The sequence below is a fragment of the Geotrypetes seraphini genome, chromosome 11, assembly GCF_902459505.1.
Source record: "Geotrypetes seraphini chromosome 11, aGeoSer1.1, whole genome shotgun sequence".
Lineage (NCBI taxonomy): Eukaryota > Metazoa > Chordata > Amphibia > Gymnophiona > Dermophiidae > Geotrypetes > Geotrypetes seraphini.
Window position 1 is genome coordinate 93,748,612 of NC_047094.1, and position 24,525 is coordinate 93,773,136.

The window sequence follows — 24,525 nt, forward strand, 5'->3', positions numbered from 1 at the left end:
TGTAGGCAGTCAGCTGCCGCCATTGCTTCTTCTGCTCTCTGGCATCTCTCTGCCTCTTCAGCACCCCCCACGGTGACATAAGCACTTCTGGGTGCCCTCAAGCCACAGCTGACGGTTTAAGTGTGCTGCAGCTCGTAAAGTTTGACACGCTGCATTAGAGGGAGGGAATGAGATTTGATAAACTGCCTTTATGGTTAAAATCCAAGTTTACATAAGTAATAGGTACTTATTTTGTACCTGGGCAATTGAGTTAAATGACTTGCTCAGAGCCACAAGGAGCTGCAGTGGGAACTGAAGACAATTCCCCTGGTTCTCTAGCTGTTGGCATTAACCACTGGGTTAACTCCTCCACTAGCAGAACTTACACAGAACAAAAAGACTACAGATAAAGACCATATAGCAGGGCTACTCAATTCCAGTCAAGGTCCACAAGCAGCCCAGATTTCCAGGATAGCCCCAATATGTATGAGTGTTGCATACCAAGGAGGTGATGCATACAAATCTCTCACGCATATTCTGAAAACTTGGCCCACTTGTGGACCTCAAGGACTGGAATTTGAGTAGCCCTGCCCTATTGCCTATTCAGTCTTACCATCAACTGCTCAGTTATACAAACTCTTCCTCCGATACTGCGCTTATCCCATGCTCTTGAATTCAGATAGTCCTTTTGTCTACCATCTCTACTGAAGACCACTCCTCGCTTCCACCATCTTTTCTGTAGAGAACCATTTCCTTAGATTACTCCTAAGTTTTATTCCCTTTCATGTTGATGACTTATTGGCCTATTTCAGTTGAAAGTGCTCTGGACTCCACTGTGGTATTTCCAGAGGTATTTTAAGTCATAACCCCTGAAAAATCAACTCTAAAATATACATTTAAGAATCTCCGCATACTTTTGCCAGGACATTGAGCAATTTAATAGTCAACTCCCAAGTGTGTGGACTGGTATTTATACAATTAAACAAAGCCAAACAAAGTTCCTACGTCATGCTCAACTCAAGGCACAGAATCCCATATTGAACATTAGATGATATCTCCCACTGCTTGTAGCAAAACTTACATTTAGGAGCCATATTAAGGGGAGGATGAGATGTACAGTGTCCGCTTCTATGAGACAAACTTGATTTTTTCTTCTGCATAGAGCATTTATGGACCCCAGTTAGATTACAAAAGTTAAATAGCTCTAAGTCTAAAAGATGCTGGCACTAATCTTGAAGCAAGGACTCTAGATCACTTATTCTATTGTCCATTTATCTTGGCCTTTTGGAAATCAATATGGGGCCAAATAGCACAGTTATTTACAGTGACAGGTGTTATCCAGGGACAGCGTAAGCAGAGAAGGAAGAACAGGCAGAAGAAGAGGCTCCCTGGAACTGAATTGCAACATAAGGGAGAACTACGGCTGTCGGGGCCACTGAGGAGCTATCAGGATCATGGTGGCACTCATGGACTTGAACCTGACAAGAGTCGTCAGAATCGGAGGGAATGCATACAGAAACAGGTTCATCCAATCCAGCAGGAAAGCATCCGTCTCAAGTCTGAGTGGGGTGTAGACCCTGGAGCAGAAGCGGGGCAACTTGTGATTGTGGGGAGACGCGAACAGATCGACGTCCGGAGTCCCCCAACGAGCAAATACCTAGCGCAGGGTGAAGGAATGGATGGACCATTCGTGAGGCTGCAGAAGATGACTCAACTTGTCTGCCAAACATTGTGTTGGCCCTGAATGTAGACCGCTCGAAGGAATATGTTACAGCGAATGGCCCAATCCCAGAGCCACATCGCCTCCTGGCACAGGGAGCAGGACCCCGTTCCCCCCTTTTTTTTAATATAATACATGGCGACCTGGTTGTCTGTGCGGACCAGCACCACTCGGTTGAAGCAGGTGACAAAAAGCCTTCAGGGCGAGGAAGATCGCTCGAAGCTCCAGCAGATTGATGTGACAAAGCCGGTCGGCACTGGACCAAAGACCCTGAGTGCAAAGACCGTCCAGATTAGCCCCCCAAGCATAGGTCGACAAGTCCCTAGTCAGGACCTTCTGCGGAGGAGGAGCATGCAACAGAAATCCTCTGGAAAGATTGGAAGAGAGCATCCACCAACGGAGAGACTGCCTCAACAAAGGAGTCACGACAATGAGTCGAGAGACAGGGTCCCGATACTGGTTCCATTGGGATGCTAGAGTCCATTGAGGAATACAGAGGTGAAGTCTGGCAAAAGGAGTCACATGAACCGGGGAGGCCATGTGACCTAGGAGAACCATTATGAGCTGAGCCAGGGCCGAAGACAGATGGGTTACCCTCCGGCATAAGCAAACAAGGGCCTTCTGTCGAGGCAGAGGCAAGAAGGAGCGGAGACGAGCCGTGTCCAGGACTGCTCCGATAAATTCCAGAGACTGAGACGGGCAGAGCTGAGATTTGGGGAAGTTCACTTCGAAGCAGAGGCTCTGGAGGAACAAGATGGTTTGATATGTCGCTCGTAGAACCTCATGGCGAAAGGACACTATCATCCAGTCGTCAAGGTAGGAAACACCTGCAGGCCGCGGAGACGCAGGGCCGCAGTAACCACCACTAGGTATTTCGTGAAGACACTCAGAGAGGCCACCAGGCCGAAGGGAAGAACACAATACTGGAGATGGAGATCCCCCACCCAGAATCTGATACCGGTGAGAGGCCTGGTGTATTGGCATGTGCATGTACGCCTCCTTGAGGTCCAGTGAGCACAGCCAGTCCCCCTTGTCCAAGAAGGGGTACAAAGTAAGAAGGGTGAGCATTCTGAACTGTTCCCTGACCAGAAACTTGTTCAGAGCACGGAGGTCCAGGATTGGACGCAGATCCCCCGTCTTCTTGGGTACCAGAAAGTACTGGGAATAAAATCTGGTGTTCCATTGGTCCGGGGGAACCTCCTCGACCGCCTGAAGGCGAAGGGCCTGAGCTTCCTGCAAAAGGAGAGGCAGCTGAGACCGAGCAGAAGGAAACTCTTGGAGGCAGGTCCGGGGGTACGTAACTGAAGTGAAGAAAGTATCCCTCCCAGATGATAGAAAGCACTCAAACTGAATTCTGCGGATACCTCCGGAGAGGAATTTTATATTGCCGAGCCGGGGGGGAGGGGGGGCCTTTGGTTTAAGTTTCACCAGAGAGGTAAAGGACCGTTCGTGGTCCGATAGGCGTTTGGTGGCCGCTTCGAGACTCATCGAAGAGCTCATGACCCACACATGGAAGATTGGCAAAACGATCCTGTAGATTCGGATCCATAGCCACAAGATGGAGCCAAGCGAGGTGACGCATGGCAACCGCAAAGACTGTGACCCTTGAGGACAACTCGAAGGTGTCGTAGGCTGCCTGGAACATATACAGGCAGAGCTGGGAGAGGGTCTCCTCGACGAGGCGAAACTCCCAACGCCGAGAATCCAGAACATCCTCCCGGAATGAGCAGAGGGTGTCCATACAAAACCGGAGGTAGGACATGAAGAGAAAGTTAGTTGTACACGATTTGCCATCATTGAGTTTTGGTAAAGACGGCGACCAAACTTGTCTATCATACGGCCCTCTCAGCCCAGAGGGATGGCAGCATAAAACCTTAGAGGTGTTGGACTTCAAGGAAGACTCAACCACCAAGGACTGATGAGAAAGCTGAGAACTCTGAAACCCCTTAACCGGAATCATCCGGTAACGAGACTCCAACTTGGAGGGAATGGCCGTGACCGCATAGGGGTCTCCAGGTTCCGGAGAAAGGTTTGCCGGAGAACCTGGTGCAAAGGCAAGCACAACGCTTCGCGGGGCGGATGATCAACACCCATCTCCTCCAGATATTCCTGGGTATAATGGGACTCAGACTGGAGGTCCAGTTTCAAGGCCCTACCCATGTCAGAGATGAAACGAGTAAAGGAGGCGTGTCGAGAAGACAACTCGTCCCCCTGAGGAGATCCCGAGCGAGATCTGGGGCAGCCAAGAAAGAGGGAGAAATTTCCCTTGAATAGTAAGCCGGGGCCTCGGAGTCCCGCGAATGGGAGACTGAAGAGGCTCTACTAAAATGTCTGGGGGGTGTTGAGGAACGATCCCATGCTAGGTGGGCCAGGGAAGACCCCGGGGTCCAAGGAAGTATCTGGCGACAACTCAGGGAAAAATGGGTAAAGGAAAAGTCCTCCACCGGTTTTGAAGAAGGCCCCTTAGAGGCTGGTAGCTGCCTCGATGGGGAACACAACCCCAAGTCCAACTCAAGGACAAGCATGTGTCTAGAAGGTTTTGCGGGCGGAGACCTACCCCAAAAGGGCAAACCTTGACAAAGTAGCGGGTGAAAAACGATCCCCTGATCTGGAACCCTGAAAAGTTACAGGTGACTTGGGGGATGAAGAATCACTCGAGGAAACCCAGCGAGTCTTGCGGGCAGGGCCTCGAGAAACGAGGGGACGCTCAGGCTGGTCAGACTGAGACTGGGTCGAGACCGAGGTCAGAGGCGTCAAAGTCGGGACCAGTTGGCTCACCACCGAAGAAAGCTGGGTGGTAAGAATAGCCTTAAGTATGTCCTCGAACATAGGCACAGAGACCAAAGGTGGTTGGGTCTTAGGTGCAGGCGTGCGCTCCTTCGGGGGCGACCTCGAGGAAGAGTATTCCCTACGTGAGGAGGCATGCTTAGTGATGTCTCGAAGATGCCGAGGTGGCACCGACATGAGACTCTGAGATAGGCTTCTTTGCCGGCACACCTGAGGAGGAAAGAGGAGACTTACCTGAGGCCGGAGTAACAGGAGGGGCCGAGGCTGGGGACTTCGAGGCCGAGGACTTCAAGGCCGAAGCACCCAACGAGGGCGCCAAGGCTGAGCTCGAGGCCTGTCCCGCAGGATCCATGAGGCCAAAGAGTTGGAGAATCTTGGCCACCCTCCAAAGAGCCTGCGGTTGCAAAGTCACACAATGGGGGCATGACTCAGCATGGTGCTCTGCACCAAGGTACTCCACACACCAACGATGAGGGTTAAGTGATGGAGATAACCCAGTTGCACTTAGTACAGTTTTTAAACCTGGAACAAGGCCGGGACATAAGAAAATACGGCCGCAGCCCCGTGAGGCCAGGCGGCCAGAGTAAGACCAAAAGGTACAAACCGAAAAACAAAAAAAGAAAAAAAAAAAAAAAAAGACTTGAGCACAGCGACTCAAAAGAAACTAACCAAACAAGCAGCGGTGCAAGAGGGACAACGATATCGCGCGAAACAAGGGAGCAGTGCTTCTGGCTCCGCAAAAACAGAGAACTGAGGACATGCTGAGGAGACGCATGCCCTAGACCGGGTGGGAGAGGCACGCGCGCATGCGTGGGCCAATCACAAGCTTGAAGGTCTTCAAGCAAGTCTGCTTGCTAAAACGTCCGCTAGGGGGCTCCGGTGACGTCACCCACGTGTAGAGAATATGCTGCCTGCTTGTCCTGGGATAAAAAATTTTTATTGGAAAATCCTGTGGCATTATCTATGATACGGTTCTATTTGGCATGTCAATGAGAGTTAAGAGCCAAATTTCATCTAAAAATAGCAGGCTTCTTTTGATTATGACGGGGTTGCCATACAACATATTACAAGTAATTGGAAGAATTGGAGCAGACTCAGTTTTTGGTGGACTTCATTGTCACATTTATAAAATGGAAAGAATAGCCTTACAAAAAGGGGATCGAGATTTGGAGGCCATTCACAAATTATAATGAATAGATACCATTTTTCCTTTATTAGTTCAATTGCAAGGGTAGGGGGATTTCTGATCTTTTACTAAATGTTTAGATCAGTAGGAAAGAATATTTTGTACGATATATGCGATTGCATATGATATGGTAGGGGAGGGAGGGGGTTAAATTTTATTAATTAGTGTTGAATGATAGAAAATCAAGTGATGTATTCAATTTCAAATGTCAAGTATTTATACACTTGTTGTAAGTTGTAAAAATTAAGATTTATAACAAAAGGGTATTCAACCTACAGAAAACTGCATCAAGTGCCTTGGCATCTAGTGCTCTGAAATTTTTGACTGGGGAACACTTCTCAGTAAAGTCATGCTGCCTTGATTTCATAACAGCACAGTCCTCTAAATGACAAGCCAATGTACTGTATATACTCGAATATAACTCGATCCGAATATAAGTCGAGACCTCCATTTCCCCCCCCCAAAAGGAGGAAAAATGGTTGACTCAAATATAAGTCAGGGCTTAATATTCAAGTGCCATGCCCTGCCAGGATCTGCACCCAGTGTCCCCTCCGTCATGCCCTCCCCTGCAAGGTTCTGCACTCGCCCCCCTCCCTGACAAGTTCCGCACCCAGCCCCCTTCCCTCCCTCCGTCCCATGTCCCTACCAGGCTGTGAACCAAGTCCCCTTCCCTGCCAGGCTCTGAACACTGTCCTCCCCTCCCTGCCAGGCTCTGAACACTGTCCCACCTTCCTTCCCTGTACCCTCTGCCCCCTAAAAAGAGCCAACCTCAGTGATGTCACAATGGCTCGATTGTCCCGTACTCCCCTCTGCCCTCTAACCCAGCCAGCAGATTAACCGTTCCCATTAACTTTAAGCCGGGACACGAGGGATCCCTCCCATCTCCTGCCCCGGCTGACACTAACAATTACCACCCTCCTCCTTCCCTCCCTTGCATACCTGTTGGTTACTTGGTGGACCAGCGTGTATCCCACGCTGAAATCCTCCAGAAGATTTTAAACGTAAGTAGCCAGCAGTGCACCCAGGCCGGCATGCAGCAGTGAGCTTTCTGTTTTGCTTCTAGATGGCCCTGCACCGCTCCTTGATAGGCTGCTGCGAGAACTGCTGCCGTAAGAACCTGTAGCAGCCTATTAAGGAGCGGCGCAGGGCCGGCCGGCAGCACGAAAAGCTCGCTGCTGCGTGCCAGCCTGGGTGCACCGCTGGCTACTTACATTTAAAATCTTCTGGAGGATTTCAGCACGGGATACACACTGGACAACCAGGTAACCAACAGGTACGCAAGGGAGGGAAGGAGGAGGGTGGTAATCGTTAGTGTCAGCCGGGGAAGGAGATGGGAGGGATCCTTCCCGTCTGGCCTAAGGAAGGCCTGCAGGAAGTTCGGGATGGTTTCGAGTGGTCACTGGGGGGATAACCCAAATATAAACCAGGACCCCCATTTTTTTGGGCCAATTTTTTGGCCCCCAAATCCCGAATTATATTTGAGTATATACAGTACTTTAAGTCACAGTTTAAAGACATTTATAGGAACTACTCAGACCTTTAAAGTTCAGTTTTCGCTTGAATTCTTTGTCAAGCTCTTCTCTGTTGAACTGTGCATTTGCACTTTCAAAGTCAAAATCCCCTTCAAATTTAATAGTGTTTTCCTTGGTGGTCACTGGTCTGTTTTGCCCTCTGGAACGATTCCTTGTTCTTCTATTACCTGTAAAGATTGGTAAAAAGTACCATGATTTAGTTTTTATGGAAGGACAGTTTGATTCATATGAGTACAAACAAAATTTTACACAACTCTCTCCAAAACATTAGAACTAGTGAGAAAGTGTTAGGATGTGCTGGGTCCCTTTCCTATGGCGGGAGTCTGAACTGTGAACACAGCTGAGTCTTAGCTTGATAAACATCTTAGAAAAAAATTTGTATTACTAACCTACAAGTGTTTACTCTGCAGCTCCTCAGTATCTCTCTCCTCATGCACCTTTCCAAGAACTCTTCCTCAGATAAGGAAATATTAGATTCTTACCTCATTCTTCTTTCTGGTACACTCTCCATTCCTGAACCTGTGGGTAGTCATAGAAACATAGAAATAGACGGCAGATAAGGGCCCACGGCCCATCTAGTCTGCCCACCTTAATGTCCCTCCCCTACCTTTGCTCTGTGAATAGATCCCATGTGCCGATCCCATTTGGCCTTAAAATCAGGCACGCTGCTGGCCTCAATCACCTGTAGTGGAAGACTATTCCAGCGATCAACCACTCTTTCAGTGAAAAAGAATTTCCTGGTGTCACCTCGTAGTTTCCCGCCCCTGATTTTCAACGGATGCCCTCTTGTTGTCGTGGGACCCTTGAAAAAGAAGATATCTTCCTCCGCCTCGATGCGGCCCGTAAGATACTTGAACGTCTCGATCATGTCCCCCCTCTCTCTGCGCTCCTCGAGCGAGTATAGCTGTAATTTGTCAAGCCGTTTTTCGTATGGTAGATCCTTGAGTCCCGAGACCATCCGGGTGGCCATTCTTTGCACCGACTCCAGTCTCAGCACATCCTTGCGATAATGCGGCCTCCAGAATTGCACACAGTATTCCAGGTGGGGCCTCACCATGGATCTATACAATGGCATAATGACTTCCGCCTTACGACTGACGAAACCCCTTCGTATGCAGCCCATGATTTGTCTTGCCTTGGACGAAGCCTGCTCCACTTGATTGGCAGACTTCATGTCCTCACTGACGATTACCCCCAAGTCTCGTTCTGCTACCGTTTTTGCTAGGATCTCGCCATTAAGGGTATAAGACTTGCATGGATTCTGGCTGCCCAGGTGCATAACTTTGCATTTTTTGGCATTGAAGTTGAGTTGCCATGTCCTAGACCATCGCTCCAGTAGGAGTAGGTCGTGCATCATATTGTCGGGCACTGAATCTTCGTCTGTTATGCATTTGCCCACTACATTACTCAGTTTGGCGTCATCGGCGAATAATGTTATTTTACCTCGAAGCCCTTCTGCCAAGTCTCTTATAAAGATGTTGAATAGGATTGGGCCCAAGACTGAGCCCTGTGGTACTCCACTAATCACCTCCGTCATTTCGGAGGGGGTGCCGTTCACCACCACCCTTTGGAGCCTACCTCCAAGCCAGCTCCCTACCCATTTCGTCAATGTGTCACCTAATCCTATAGAACTCATCTTGCTCAGTAACCTGCGGTGTGGTACGCTATCGAATGCTTTGCTAAAGTCCAGGTACACGATGTCCAGGGACTCCCCAATATCCAGCTTCCCTGTTACCCAGTCAAAGAAGCTGATCAGGTTGGATTGGCAGGATCTCCCCTTAGTAAATCCATGTTGTCGGGGATCCCGTAGATTCTCCTCATCCAGGATCTTATCTAATTGGTGTTTGATTAGAGTTTCCATTAGTTTGCTCACTATCGATGTTAGACTCACTGGTCTGTAGTTTGCTGTCTCCATCTTTGAGCCTTTCTTGTGGAGTGGAATGACGTTAGCCGTCCTTCAGTCCAACGGGACGCTGCCTGTATTAAGGGAGAGGTTGAAGAGCGCGGACAGTGGCTCCGCCAAGACATCACTCAGCTCCCTAAGCACCCTGGGGTGCAGGTTGTCCGGCCCCATTGCTTTGTTAACCTTGAGCTTTGACAGCTCACCGTAGACACTGCTGGGCGTAAACTCAAAGTTACTAAACGGGTCAACTGAGCCAACCCTTGTCTGTAGCTGAGGGCCGAGCCCTGGCGCTTCTCGGGTGAAGACTGAGCAGAAGTATTCATTTAATAGTTGGGCTTTTTCCGAATCCTTTTCGACATAGTCTCCATCTGGTTTCCTAAGACGTACAATCCCGCCTGAGTTTTTTCTTCTATCACTGATATACCTGAAGAAGTCTATCCCCTTCTCATGAGAATTTTTAGGAAGCTTCATTAACATTCTTTTGCTTCGCCTCCCATCCTTCTGGGCTGTTCTCCAATTCATACCAAAGATGGTCAATCTTGGAGAGGAAATAGAATAGGAAGGGGATACAGGAATACTTCCCAAGAAATCTGTCTGTTCTGCTCATATCAAACAGATGGAACAAAATTTAACCATTTGCAATACAGTGTTTCCCCGCAAAATAGCGGTCTTGCTCACTCGCAGACTGCTCCGACCGCCTCTTCCTGTAGTAAAGTTGGGCTACACCAATCAGGAGCTGCGTGTCAAAGCAGCTCCTGATAGTGTAGCCCAGGGGTAGGCAATTCTGGTCCTCGAGAGCTGGAGCCAGGTCAGGTTTTCAGAATATCCACAATAAATATGCATGAGATAGATTTGCATCTCAAGGAGGTAGTGCATGCAAATCCATCTTATACATATTCATGGTGGAGATCCTGAAAACCTGACCTGGAGATCCTGAAAACCTGACCTGGAGATCCTGAAAACCTGACCTGGCTCTGGCTCTCGAGGACCGGAATTGCCTACCCCTGGTGTAGCCCGATTTTACTACAGGAAGAGGTGGTCTGAGCAGACCGAATGATTTTCTTTACCCGCCAGCTGCCCTCTCCTGTCTCCCCCTGCCTTTTGACAGGCAAAAAACTGCATTTGAGATTTTACGAAATTCTTGTGTGGGGGGGGGGGGGGGGGGAGTACTTTACATAACAAAATGACCCCCCCAAACAGTAAACGTCTGGGAGATTTTATATATACCCCCAGCTTCAAAACAGCAATCCTGTCCTCTATCCTTGTCAAGGCTGTACAAAGGAAACAAAAAACAAGATGTCTGGGGTGCAGTGGTGAACGGATGTGCTGAAAGGTTGTACCATAGAGGCATGCTGAATATAAGAACATAAGAACATAAGCAATGCCTCTGCTGGGTCAGACCTGAGGTCCATCTTGCCCAGCAGTCCGCTCACACGGTGGCCCAACAGGTCCAGGACCTGAGCAGTAATCCTCTATTTATACCCTTCTATTCCCTTTTCCAGCAGAAAAATGTCCAATCCTCTCTTAAATCCCAGTACTGTATTCTGCCCTATAACGTCCTCTGGAAGCGCATTCCAAGTGTCCACCACACGTTGGGTAAAGAAGAACTTCCTGGCATTTGTATTGAATCTGTCCCCTTTCAACTTTTCCGAATGGCCTCTTGTTCTTTTATTTTTTGAAAGTTTGAAGAATCTGTCCCTCTCTACTCTCTATGCCCCTCATGATCTTATAAGTCTCTATCATATCCCCTCTAAGTCTCCTCTTCTCCAGGGAAAAGAGACCCAGTTTCTCCAATCTCTCAGCGTATGAAAGGTTTTCCATCCCTTTTATTAGACGTGTCGCTCTTCTCTGAACTCTCTCGAGTAACGCCATATCCTTCTTAAGGTATGGCGACCAAAACTGGACACAGTATTCCAGGTGTGGGCGCACCATCGCCCAATACAGCGGCAGGATAACTTCTTTCGTCCTGGCTGTAATACCCTTCTTGATTATACCTAGCATTCTATTCGCTCTCTTAGCGGCCGCTGCACACTGTGCAGTCGGCTTCATTGACCTGTCCACCATTACCCCCAAGTCCCTCTCTTGGGTACTCTCATTCAATGACATCCCTCCCATCGTATAGTTGTACCTCGGGTTTCTGCTTCCCACATGCAATACTTTACATTTCTCAACGTTGAACTTCATTTGCCATTTTGTCGCCCATTCTCCTAGTTTGTTCAAGTCCCTTTGCAATTCCTCACAGTCCTCTTTAGTCCGAGCTTCCCTAAATAGTTTGGTGTCATCTGCAAATTTTATTATCTCACACTTCATCCCTGTTTCTAGATCATTTATGACTATATTAAATAACAGTGGCCCGAGCACCGAGCCCTGCGGAACACCACTCGTGACCCTCCTCCAGTCAGAGTAGTGTCCCTTCAACCCTACCCTTTGTTTCCTACCTGCCAACCAGTTTCTGATCCATCTATGTACGTCTCCGTCCACCCCATGGTTCTTCAGTTTCCGGAGTAATCGTTCATGGGGCACCTTGTCAAAGGCTTTTTGGAAATCAAGGTATATGTCTATGGGGTCACCTCTGTCCATCTGTTTGTTAATTCCTTCGAATAAGTATAGTAAGTTGGTTAGGCACGATCTCCCCCTGCAGAAACCATGTTGGCTGGTTATAAGAAGTTTGTTTCTTTCCAAGTGATCATCGATGCTTTCTTTTATCAGTGCTTCCGCCATTTTTCCGGGAACCGAGGTCACACTCACTGGTCTGTAGTTTCCCGGGTCACCTCTTGATCCCTTTTTAAAGATGGGCGTGATGTAGGCCGTCTTCCAATCCTCCGGGATCACGCCTGTTTTCAGGGATAGATTGCATATTTGCTGCAGTAGTTCTGCTATCTCCTCCTTTAGTTCCTTCAGAACCCTTGGATGGATTCCGTCCGGACCTGGAGATTTGTCTATTTTTAGTTTATCTATCTGCCTGCGCACATCTTCAAGGCTCACTTCCATGAATGTTAATTTTTCTGCTTGATTTCCATTGAAGAATTGCTCAGGTTCCGGTATGTTGGCTGTGTCTTCGTTTGTAAATACAGACGAAAAGAACATGTTCAGTCTTTCCGTGACTTTTCTCCTCCTTCACTACTCCCTTCCTGACTCCATCATTCAGCGGTCCCACCTCCTCCCTAGCTGGCTGTTTCCCTTTAACATATCTGAAGAACGGTTTGAAATTACGAGTCTCCCTGGCTAACTTCTCTTCATACTCTCTTTTAGCTTTTCGAACCACACGGTGACATTCTTTTGATACTTCCTGTGCTCTATCCAGTTTCCTTCAGTTTTGTCCTTTTTCCATCTCCTGAATGAATTTTTCTTATTACTTATCGCTTCCTTCACTATTTTAGTCATCCATATCGGGTCCTTTATTCGACTCTTTTTGCTCCCCTTTCTGAATCTGGGGATGTAAAGATTTTGCGCCTCGCTCACCATGTCCTTGAAAAAAGACCAGGCCTGTTCTACCATCCTCCATTTCTTGGAAGTGTTCCTAAATTTATTCCTTACCATTTTCCTCATTGCTTCATAGTTTCCTTTTCTGAAGTTGAAAGTTGTCGCCATGGTTCTCTTTCCTTTTGGTATTCCTGCTTCAACCTTGAACTTGATCATGTTATGGTCACTGTTTCCCAACGGTCCCACTACTTCCACTTCCTTTGCTGGTCCCATTAACCCATTTAGGATTAGATCCAAAGTGGCATTTACTCTCGTCGGTTCTCTAACAAGCTGCTCCATGAAGCAATCTTGTGTAGCCTCCAGGAATTCTGTTTCCCTAGCGCATTTTGAGTTTCCAAGACTCCAGTCTATCCCGGGGTAGTTGAAATCTCCCATAATAACTGTGCAACCGTTTTTGCATTCTTGTTTCATCTCGGCTTCCATTTCCTTATCGATATCTCCGGTTTGCCCGGGTGGGCGATAGTATAGGCCCATTTTTATTTCATGTCCCTTTCTTCCTGGTATTTTAACCCATAGCGATTCCAGCTTGTTGGTCGTCTCCGCTGTGTCTATTCTTGTCGATTGTATGGTTTCTTTTATGTATAGGGCTATTCCACCTCCTTTCTGTCCTGACCTGTCCTGGCGATAGAGCTTAAATCCCGGCAGTGCTGTATCCCATTTGCTTTCCTCATTCCACCATGTTTCAGAGATTCCAATGATGTCTAAGTCTTCTGCATTGGCCACGGCTTCTAATTCCCCCATTTTGTTTCCTAGGCACTAAATAGGCACTAAACACCCAATGAGAGCCCAGAGGAGGCTAAGCCAGTGGTTCCCACCCCACGTGGAACACGGATCATCCTCAGATGGCCATCCACCACAAACTTGGTATGAATTCAAAGTATCCTGAGTCCATTACACCTACTTTTAAACAAAATCAAGGTGTTTTTGAAGCACTTAGAGGCTATTTTCACATTGGAAAATACAAGATGGCTGCCGTGGTAGCAATTTTAGGATTTTAGAGGAAGGGAAACCTCTAACCCCAGAACCCTCCCACCGATTGTTTGTCAGGCTGTCAACACTGTGCCAAGCTGTGTGTGCTGGGAGCTGCAAACAGTTTCCAGTGACAGCCTCTGCCTCAAGCTTGGAATCTAGGCTGCTTGTGTCTGACTGCCATTTGGGCCCAATGAACTGGCTGGAGACCTCAACCCCACCAGAACTCAAACACGCAAATTGAGGGGATGGGGAAGCAGTCTGTCTCACTCCTGAAAAAAACCAGGAAACTGAGCCTGCACTCAAACCCCCTGCAGATGAACCTGGGGTGAACCTTGCTCCAAAGGGAATGTCTGAGCCCCTGAACTGTCCAGTGCACGCTATCCAAGTGGGTGCACTACAAAGCAGTCTGCCCCTTGGAAGCAAATTCTCAGCCTCAGTCTGCACTCTCCTGCAGTGAAAGCTGTCCCAAGAGTAGATCTTCTGTAGCACCGAAACACCTTACAGTTAGCAAAAAAGAGTGAATTTACTTGGAAAAGAATCACAAGCAGATAAGACCAGCTCTTACTATCTCGCTTGTAGAGAGGGCGGAAGAATTGGACAGCCCAGGACAAGAGATAGAGCATAAGAAAGCTAATGACACTCTACAAGAATTCTTGTGAGAAGGGATTAACTACCCACAGGTTCAGGAATGGAGTCTTAACACACCAGAAGCTACTTTTATCTGTACTTCTCCACTGCCAATTCCTCACTGCCCTATAAGCTTGGAATAGACCAAGTCTGTGCGTCATGCCCCTTCCTTTGCCTTGTACAAAAGTAGGCTGAAAACCCACCTTTTTAAGATTGCCTTCAATTTATAACCCTACTTCCCACTAGAGGTCTGCACAGGAATGGGGATTGCGGGAATCCCATGGGACTTCCGCCAGGACCCCCCTCCAGGCTCATGGGACTCCCGCAAGAATAGAACCGGGAGTCCCGAGGCCTGGAAAAAGAATTAGTAGAAGATAGATAAAAGCAGAAACTGGGACCAAGATGACGGAAAAACAAAAATGTCCCACCAGCTACAGCAAGGGAGATGTTCATTTTGAGGGGGTCTAAGCTCAAAGTAGGAGGCCCAGCCCCCTCTCATAGTTATGCCACCAATTGTGCTTAGTACAAAATGAAGTACTTGCTGAGTTTGTTTGGGGGGAGTTTCCAGTTCAGTTTTGGCACATTTTTCTTATGCAACCATTGTCCTGAAAAGCGCCTCTCTCAATTCTACTTTAAATGACTTTGATGCTGTATTGTTTGATTTTTTACTCATTGCTGCATTAAAAACCATTTGTGGATCTTGGAAGGACCTTTCACAAGTTACCTATGCCAGATGGAACCAGATTTGTTTGCTCTGCAGATATGACCTTTATATTGCCAAAAAAATCTAACTTGTATTTCTTTTAACAAGAAATGGTTGACCCTACAGTCACATGACCTAATGTCTACTATTCTTTCTGGTGATGTATGCATCTCTTATTTCTGTTTGCTGTTATTTGTTTATATTGTATTTTATTGTTGGTTTAAATAAACTAAAGATAAAAATCACTGTCAGAAGTCCTGGCTGATTTTTAATGGGGGACAGGTAACTTATGGGGGAGACGGGCGGGGATTCCTTGTGAGGAAAGAGGGGATTCTGGTGGGGACAGGTGGGATTTCTGTCCCTGCACAACTCTACTTCCCACTGCCCTAGCCAGCAGTTTAAACATATTGCTAGCTGTAACCCCCTGGCATCCTGTTTGTCTCAATTGATTAGATTGTAAGCTAATTCAAGCAGGATAATTTTTGTGACTGTACAGTGCTGTATATGTCTGGTAGCACTCTAGAAATAATTAGTTGCAGCAGCAGTAGTATTAGCTTTATCACAAAAACTTGAGTTTCAGCATTCAAAATGAATTTCAAACTGAATTTAGGCCTAAAATGTATTTACTGATAGGACAAAGCCAGTGCTGCAGTTAAGTGCCTCAAAAAATACAACTTGCAGCTCAGATATCAGTTAGTTTTCAAACATGAGAATAAGACATTGTGGGCAAGTAAGTCAATTAATACTGTGGCCTGCTTGACAAAGTTAGAGTACCTCTGCCCTAAGGTTACTGTTGTGTGTTTGGGGGAGGGGGGAGGAGAAGAGAGTTTATATACATTAAAGCCAGCTGAGAGTTCAGAGATTTCAGTTTTCCTCTTAACTATCCCTCACAATTTATACCCAACTCACTATATGGTAAAGCGTACAGACTTAGAAGTAGCATCAGTGGAGTAGTAAGGGGGGGACAACTGCCCTGGGCAGTCTTGGTGGGGGTGTTGGCATCTCTCCACACCCCCACCTCTCTAAATATATTTCGCCAGCATGAGCAACTTCTCCAGCATGCTGCTTATTCTGGCCTGGCTCCCCTCTGAAATCACTTCCTGGTTGCGGGGCCAGAAGTGATATCAGAAGGAAAGCCAACATTAAATATTCACCAAAGTATGGGGGAAATAGTGTGGCATGGGACAAGAAAGAAGTGGGGACACTACCACCCTGGGCACCTCATAGAAATATAGAAAAAATGACGGCAGAAAAGGACCACGGCCCATCTAGTCTGCCCACACTAGTGACCCACCCCCTAACTTCCTCCATGAAGAGATCCCACATGCCAATCCCATCTTTTCTTAAAATCTGGCACGCTGCTGGCCTCAATTACATGTAGTGGAAGATTATTCCAGCGGTCAACCACCCTTTCGGTGAAGAAATATTTTCTGGTGTCGCCATGAAATTTCCCACCCCTGATTTTCAGTGGATGCCCTCTTGTTACCGTGGGTCCTTTAAGAAAGATGATATCTTCTTCCACCACAATTTGGCCCGTGATATATTTGAACGTCTCGATCATGTCTCCCCTTTCTCTGCGTTCCTCGAGTGAGTAAAGCTGCAACTTACCTAGCCGTTTCTCATACGGGAGATCCTTGAGTCCTGAGACCATCCTGGTGGCCATTCGCTGAACCGACTCAATTCTCTGCACATCCTTTTGATAATGTGGTCTCCAGAATTGTACACAGTATTCCAGATGGGGTCTCACAATGGATCTGTACAACGGCATCATGACCTCAGGCTTTCAGCTGATGAAACTTCTACGGATACAACCCATGATTTGTCTAGCCTTGGATGAAGCCTTCTCCACTTGATTGGCAGTCTTCATGTCTTCGCTAATGATCACTCCCAAGTCTCGTTCTGCTACCGTCCTTGCTAGGATCTCACCATTTAGGGTGTAAGTCCTGCATGGATTTTTGCAGCCTAGGTGCATGACCTTGCATTTTTTGGCATTGAAATTTAGTTGCCAAGTCTTTGACCAATGCTCCAATAGGAGTAGATCTTGCTGCATACTGTTGGGCATTGAGCTTTTGCCAGGCACTGTGCTTCTGTCTACTATGTTGCATAGTTTGGCGTCATCGGCGAATAATGTAATTTTACCTCAAAGCCCCTTAGCCAAGTCTCTTACGAAGATGTTAAATAGGATCGGGCCTAAGACCGAGCCCTGCAGCACTCCGCTGATCACCTCCATCATATCAGAGAGGGAACCGTTTACCACTACCCTCTGAAGTCTACCTCTAAGCCAGTCCTCAACCCATGCAGTTAGTGTTTCACCTAATCCCATTGAACTCATCTTGCTCAATAACCTGCGGTGTGGGACGCTAACAAACGTTTTGCTGAAGTCTCCAAGTACATGATGTCCAGGGACTCCCCTATATCCAGCTTTCTTGTCACCCAGTCAAAGAAGCTGATCAGATTGGATTGGCAGGACCTTCCCTTTGTAAATCTGTGTTGATGGGGGTCTCATAGATTCTCCTCATTCAGGATCGTATCTAATTGGTGTTTGATTAGTGTTTCCGTAAGTTTACTTAATATCGATATGAGAGACTCATCGGTCTGTAATTCGCAGCCTCCGTCCTGCAACCCTGTTTGTGGAGTGGAATGACGTTAGCCGTTTTCCAGTCCAACTGGACTCTTCCTGTACTTAGGGAAAGATTGAAGAGCGCGGATAACGGTTCCGTCAGGACGTCACTCAATTCTCTGAGCACCCTGAGATGTAGTTTGTCTGGTCCCATAGCTTTGTTCACCTTAAGTCTTGATAGTTCATAGTAAACGCTGCTGGGTGTAAACTCGAAATTTCAAAATAGGTCTTCCGAGTTCTCCCTTGTCTGCAGCCGAGGGCCGCATCCTAGCACCTCACAAGTGAAGCCTGAGCAGAAGCAGAAGTTTGGTTTTATCGAAGTAGAAGTTTGGTTTTATCGCAGTCCGATTCTACATAGTCCCCGTCAGGTTTCCTAAGGCGTACTATCCCATCTGTGTTTCTTTTTCTGTCACTAATATACCTGAAGAAGGATTTATCACCCTCCTTGATGTTCTTCGCTAGATTCTCCTCCATTCGGAGTTTGGCCTCTCTGACTGCTTTTGACTTGGCCAGATAGTCTTCCTTAGATTCTTGCTTCCCTGATTATTTGTAGGAGATGAATGCTCTTTTCTTCTTCTTTATGAGGTCTGAGATCTCCGCAGAGAACCACTGTGGATTGTTTCTTTTCAGTTTACATACTGATTTTATATAGCGGTTGGTTGCTTCGTGTATGGTTGATTTCAGAGTCGACCACATTACCTCTACATTATCTGTTTTGGCTTGGTTTTCCAGCGCCCGATGGACGAAGTCTCCCATGCTTTTGAAGTTAGTGCCCTTAAAGTTGAGGACCTTGGTTTATGTGTTTGATTTAGTGAAACCTTTCCTGAGGTTGGACCATATCATGTTGTGGTCACTGGAGGCCAACGAATCGCCTACAGAGACCTCCCTCCCTTGTTATACCACCAAGTGGCATTTAGTTATTTTTTTTTACCAAAGTTTTAATAAACCTTGAACTTAGCAACTAACCTCCATGATGCATTATTTTCCAGTCCCATGCCATCATACTATAATCCTATGTCTAACTGAATGATTTAGGTAGCTATCCATATACATCACTGAAGCATGCCACTATCTCAGGATTGTGTTACAGCAGCATGCACATTTCAATGCCAGCTGACAACTATAATAGGAAGAGAGGCAGACTGGATTCACACTGGCTGGCTAGGAATGTGGGTATATTTTAAGAAGCCATTATCTAAAAAAAAAATTAGAATACAGAAAAGTATGGCAATGCCATGGACTAGGCACACTTCAATTGTATTATGAGCATAGTAGCAAAGGCAGCTGTGTGCTCTTGTCTGAGCTGTCACTGTGGCAAACCATGTGTCTTCCCCTCACACAGGGTTTGAAAAATTCTATACTAGGTCACCATGGTATTTAATTGAACCCTAGGATTTCATTCTGTTGCTGAATGTTACATGTCTTACATCCAGAGAATGACATGGGGGACAAATTTTCACATCCCATCCCCACGAGCTCTGTCCCTGCTATAATAATAATAATAATATACACCAAAGCCATGAAAGTTCGAGGTGGTTTACAAGAAGCGCTGGACAAACAGCGAAAAGATCACAATTCAAAGTCATCAATACAATCTTACATAATGGAAGAAAAGGTTCTTAAAGTCATCAATGCAATCTTACAATGGAAGAAGTGGAAAGCTATATAGATCTTAAGGTTACTGGTTGAATTAGCAGAGGTATAAAAATTCTTAGTTTACAAACCGATTGAACAAACTCGTTTTTACCAATTTTCTAAAATTGAGGTAGGTTGAGGAGTGCGTAATGATGTTAGTCAGCCAATCGTTCCATTTGCCTTCCTGGAAGGCAAGGGTTCTGTCCAGGAATCTTTTGTAGTGGCAGGCCTTTGTCAGATAGGTGAACAGATGTGTTCTTCGTGTAGGCCTAATAGAACTTGCCAGGTTAAATTGGGAAACTAGGTAAGTTGGGGCCAGACTGAATATTGATTTATAACGCAGACAAGAGAAATTGAACAGAATTCGCAGGGGCATCCAATGGAGTTTTTGGTAATAGGGGCTTATGTGTTCCCATTTCTTCAGCCTAAAGATCAGTTGAACTGCTGAATTTTGAATAACTGTCTTAGAATGGTTTTGTTTTTTTTGAAGGATCCCAGGTAGATGCTGCAATAATCAAGCATGCTCAAGATGGAAGACTGAACCAGTAAGCTGAAAGATGCTGCATCAAAGTATTTTCTGATGGTTCAGAGTTGCCATAGTAACGAGAAGCATTTTTTAACCAATAATCTGTGTGAGCATTTAGAGTAAGTTAGCAGTCCAGAGTCACTCCCAGAACTTTTATGGAGTTGTCAATAGGGAAGACCTGACCATTCAAGGAGATCGATGAGTCTTTGATTTTGTTGTTAGGACTTGCCAGGAAAAATTTAGTTTTATCTGTGTTGAGCTTCAATATGAATTCAGTCATCCATAGTTCAATTTGCTTTAGAATGGATGATAGATTAATCTTTGTCTCGGAGTCAGGGTAGTAAGGGGAATAACTATGGTGATGATATCAGCATAGATATAAAATTTAACATTTAAGCTTTGTATTAAGTTCCCCAAAGAGACAAGATAAATGTTGAACAATGTGGAGGATAGAGGAGGACCCTGTGGGACTCCGCAGGAGTTTACCCCAACTATAGGATTTTTTATTGTCACTATAGACTCGATATGACCGTTTGCTCAAAAAAAACCCCAAAACCATTTTAACACGTTACCTGAAAGACCAATTGACTCCAAACAGTCAATCAGAATGGCATGGTCAACCAGATCAAAGGCACTACTAAGGTCTAGCTGCAGAATTAGGGCACTGGTACTCTGATTGAATAAGGTATGAAGGAAATCCAACAGTAATGCAAAGCACAGTTACTTACCGTAACAGGTGTTATCCAGGGACAGCAGGCATATATTCTCACATGTGGGTGACGTCGTCTACGGAGCCCCGATGCGGAAGCATTTTCAAGCAAACTTGATTGAAGATTTAAGTTTGCTCTGCTGCTCCACGCATGCGTGCCTTCCTGCTCCACTAGGGGGTGCATCCCCTCGTGGTCTCCAGTTCACTTAACTAGCCAAGAAGCCAACCTCGGGGAGGTGGGCGGGTTGTGAGAATATATGCCTGCTGTCCCTGGATAACACCTGTTACGGTAAGTAACTGTGCTTTATCCCAGGACAAGCAGGCATGATATTCTCACATGTGGGTGACCTCCAAGCTTACTGAAGAGGGATGGAGGGAAGTTGGCAATTTAAGCAAATAGATTTCGCAATACCGATTGGCCGAACCGGCCATCGCTTCTGGACAGGGAGTCCAGACAGTAGTGGGAGGTGAAGGTATGAACCGAAGACCATGTGGCAGCCTTGCAGATTTCCTCAATAGGTGTGGACCTGAGGAACGCTACGGAGGCTGCCATCGCTCGGACTTTGTGTCCCGTTACTCGACCGTGCAGTGCGAGACCAGTCTGAGCGTAGCAAAAGGAGATGCAATCGGCCAACCAGTTGGACAAGGTGCGTTTGGAAACTGGGTGGCCTAACCGGTTTGGGTCGAAGGACAGAAACAGTTGTGGGACTTTCCGGTGTGGCTGAGTGCGTTGGAGGTAAAAGGCCAACGCTCTTTTGCAGTCAAGAGTGTGTAGCGCCACTTCTCCGGGGTGAGAATGGGGCTTGGGGAAAAACACAGGTAAGACAATGGACTGATTGAGATGGAAATCAGATACTACTTTAGGTAGGAACTTTGGATGGGTGCGGAGTACCACCTTGTCGTGATGGAATACCGTGAAGGGTGGGTCCGCTACCAGCGCTTGCAGCTCACTAACCCGCCGTGCGGACGTGAGCGCGAGTAAGAAGATTACCTTCCAAGTGAGGAATTTTGGATGGCATTTGTCTAGTGGCTCAAATGGAGGTTTCATTAATTGAGCCAGAACCACATTAAGGTCCCAAACCACCGGGGGAGGTTTGAGAGGGGGGTGGACGTTCAGCAGACCCTTCATGAAGCGAGTGACTAAGGGATGGAGCGAGAGGGCTTTCCCTTCCAGGGGCTGATGAAAGGCCGCAATCGCACTGAGGTGTACTCGAATGGAGTTGGTCTTTAGGCCGGAATGAGCCACCCTGATCCTGATTGCCCCTCGCTGGCCACGCCAGCCGTGGTTTTCCCTGCTACTTCAACTCAGTGTCAGAGATCTACTGCCTCTGCCTCTGTTTCCCTCTCTACTGTCACAGGGTCAGGGTTCACTGTTACATCCCAATCTTCAGTCTCTTCATCTGAATGCTTGGTTTCTCTCCCCCTGACTGCTCTCCCCGTGTCTCAATCAGTCAAGGAGATATTGGAGGCCTCCAGAAAAACCTCGACGAGAACCTGCTACTCCCAAAAGTGGACCAGATTCTCAACCTGGTGCTCCTCCCACAGCCAGGACCCGGTGTCGGTCCCCATCTTCATCTTCATCTTCAGTCTCTTCATCTGAATGCTTGGTTTCTCTCCCCCTGACTGCTCTCCCCGGGTCTCTTTTCTCTGGAGAAGAGGAGACTTAGAGGGGATTTGATAGAAACTTACAAGATCATAAAGGGCATAGAGAAAGTAGAGAGAGACAGATTCTTCAAACTTTCAAAAAATAAAAGAACAAGAGGGCACTCGGAAAAGATAGAAGGGGGACAGATTCAAAACGAATGCTAGGAAGTTCTTCTTTACCCAACGTGTGGTGGACACCTGGAATGCGCTTCCAGAGGACGTGATAGGGCAGAGTACAGTAATGGGGTTTAAGAAAGGATTAGACAATTACCTACTGGAAAAGGGGATAGAGGGGTATAGATAGAGGATTACTGCACAGGTACTGGACCTGTTGGGCCGCCGCGAGAGCGGACTGCTGGGCACGATGGACCTCTGGTCTGACCCAGCAGAGGCACTGCTTATGTTCTTATGTCTCAATCAGTCAAGGAGATATTGGAGGCCTCCAGAAAAACCTCGACGAGAACCTGCTACTCCCAAAAGTGGACCAGATTCTCAACCTGGTGCTCCTCCCACAGCCAGGACCCGGTGTCGGTCCCCATCCCCCTGGACCAGGGGGACGGGGACCGACACCGGGTCCTGGCTGTGGGAGGAGCACCAGGTTGAGAATCTGGTCCACTTTTGGGAGTAGCAGGTTCTCGTCGAGGTTTTTCTGGAGGCCTCCAATATCTCCTTGACTGATTGAGACACGGGGAGAGCAGTCAGGGGGAGAGAAACCAAGCATTCAGATGAAGAGACTGAAGATTGGGATGTAACAGTGAACCCTGACCCTGTGACAGTAGAGAGGGAAACAGAGGCAGAGGCAGTGGATCTCTGACACTGAGTTGAAGTAGCAGGGAAAACCACGGCTGGCGTGGCCAGCGAGGGGCAATCAGGATCAGGGTGGCTTGTACTGTTTTCAGGTGGACAAGCGTCCGCAGTATCAGGGGAAACGGCGGGAACGCGTATAGGAACCTTCCCTCCCAGTCGAGGAGGAAGGCGTCGGCCTCGAGTCGGTCCGGGGAGTATATCCGGGAGCAGAAGAGAGGCAGCTTGTGATTGTGAGGGGACGCGAACAGGTCTATTTGAGGTGTCCCCCACCGTTCGAACACTCCTCGCAGGGTCTGAGAGTGTAGTGACCACTCGTGTGGCTGGAGGAGACGGCTGAGTCTGTCCGCCAGGCAGTTTTGTTCTCCTTGTATGTACACCGCTCGAAGGAAGGTGTTGTTGGAGATTGCCCATTTCCAGAGGCGCAGGGCTTCCCGACAAAGGGGCCAAGACCCTGTCCCCCCTTGTTTGTTTACGTAGTACATCGCTACCTGGTTGTCGGTTCGGATGAGAACCACTCGGTCGTGGAGCAGATGTTGGAAGGCTACAGCTGCGAGATAGATGGCCCGAAGTTCTAGCACGTTGATGTGGCAGCGACGGTCTTGTGCTGACCACATTCCTTGGGTGCGTAGGCCGTCCAGATGGGCTCCCCAAGCGTACTCCGACGAGTCCGTGGTGAGTACCTTGCTGTGGGGTGGGGTGAGGAAGAGCAAACCTTTGGAAAGATTTGAAGAGTCGGCCCACCAGCGGAGCGATCGTTGCAATGAAGGAGTCACTGTCACTGAGTGGTCGATCGGGTCCCGGTCTTGACGCCATTGAGACGCCAGGGTCCATTGAGGGATTCTCAGATGGAGGCGGGCGAAGGGTGTGACATGGACGGTGGAGGCCATGTGGCCCAGAAGAGTCATCATCTGTCGAGCTGATACTGAGGTCAGCAGGGAGATCCTTCGGCTCAGACTTACTAACGCCTCCAGGCGCGGAGGGGGGAGGAAGGAACGGAGGCGAACCGTGTCCAGCGTGGCCCCGATGAACTGTAGGGTCTGCGAGGGGCGTAGTTGAGATTTTGGGAAGTTTATTTCGAACCCCAGACTTTGTAGGTAGGTAATAGTCTGTTGGGTCGCTGAGATAACCCCTTCCCTGGACGGGGCTTTGATTAGCCAGTCGTCCAGGTAGGGGAATACCTGGAGGCCCTGGGAACGTAAGGTTGCTGCTACCACCACGAGGCACTTGGTGAAGACCCGAGGTGATGATGCTAGTCCGAAGGGGAGGACTCGGTATTGTAGGTGCCAGTCCCCTACTTGGAAGCGCAAGAACTTGCGGTGAGCGGGGTGCACTGGGACATGTGTGTACGCCTCCTTGAGATCGAGGGAGCAGAGCCAGTCGCCCTCGTCGATCAGGGGGTAAAGTGTTGGTAGTGAGAGCATCCGAAACTTTTCCCGTACCAGGAATTTGTTGAGGCGTCTCAAGTCTAGTATTGGGCGTAGGTCTCCCGTTTTTTTCGGTACCAGGAAGTAGCGGGAGTAGAAGCCCTTCCCCCGTTGGTCGTGGGGAACCTTCTCCACTGCTCTCAGGCGAAGCAGGTCTCGAGCTTCGGAGAGGAGTAGGGGTAGCTGAGTCCGGTTGGGAGGGCAATTCCTTGGGGGGTTGTCCGGAGGAATGGCCCGAAAGTTGAGAGAGTACCCTGATGAGATCACG

General features: G+C 47.8%; 1 protein-coding gene across 3 annotated transcripts in view; it reads right to left on the reverse strand.

Moving 5' to 3' along the window:
* The window catches only part of LSM14B (LSM family member 14B), a 108,960-nt gene that overhangs the window by 3,652 nt on the left and 80,783 nt on the right, over positions 1 to 24,525 (reverse strand). For all 3 annotated transcript variants that reach the window (XM_033962787.1, XM_033962786.1, XM_033962785.1), the window contains one exon: positions 7,210 to 7,371. In XM_033962787.1, coding sequence (XP_033818678.1) covers positions 7,210 to 7,371 — 162 coding nt within the window. The remainder of the gene's footprint in view (positions 1 to 7,209; positions 7,372 to 24,525) is intronic.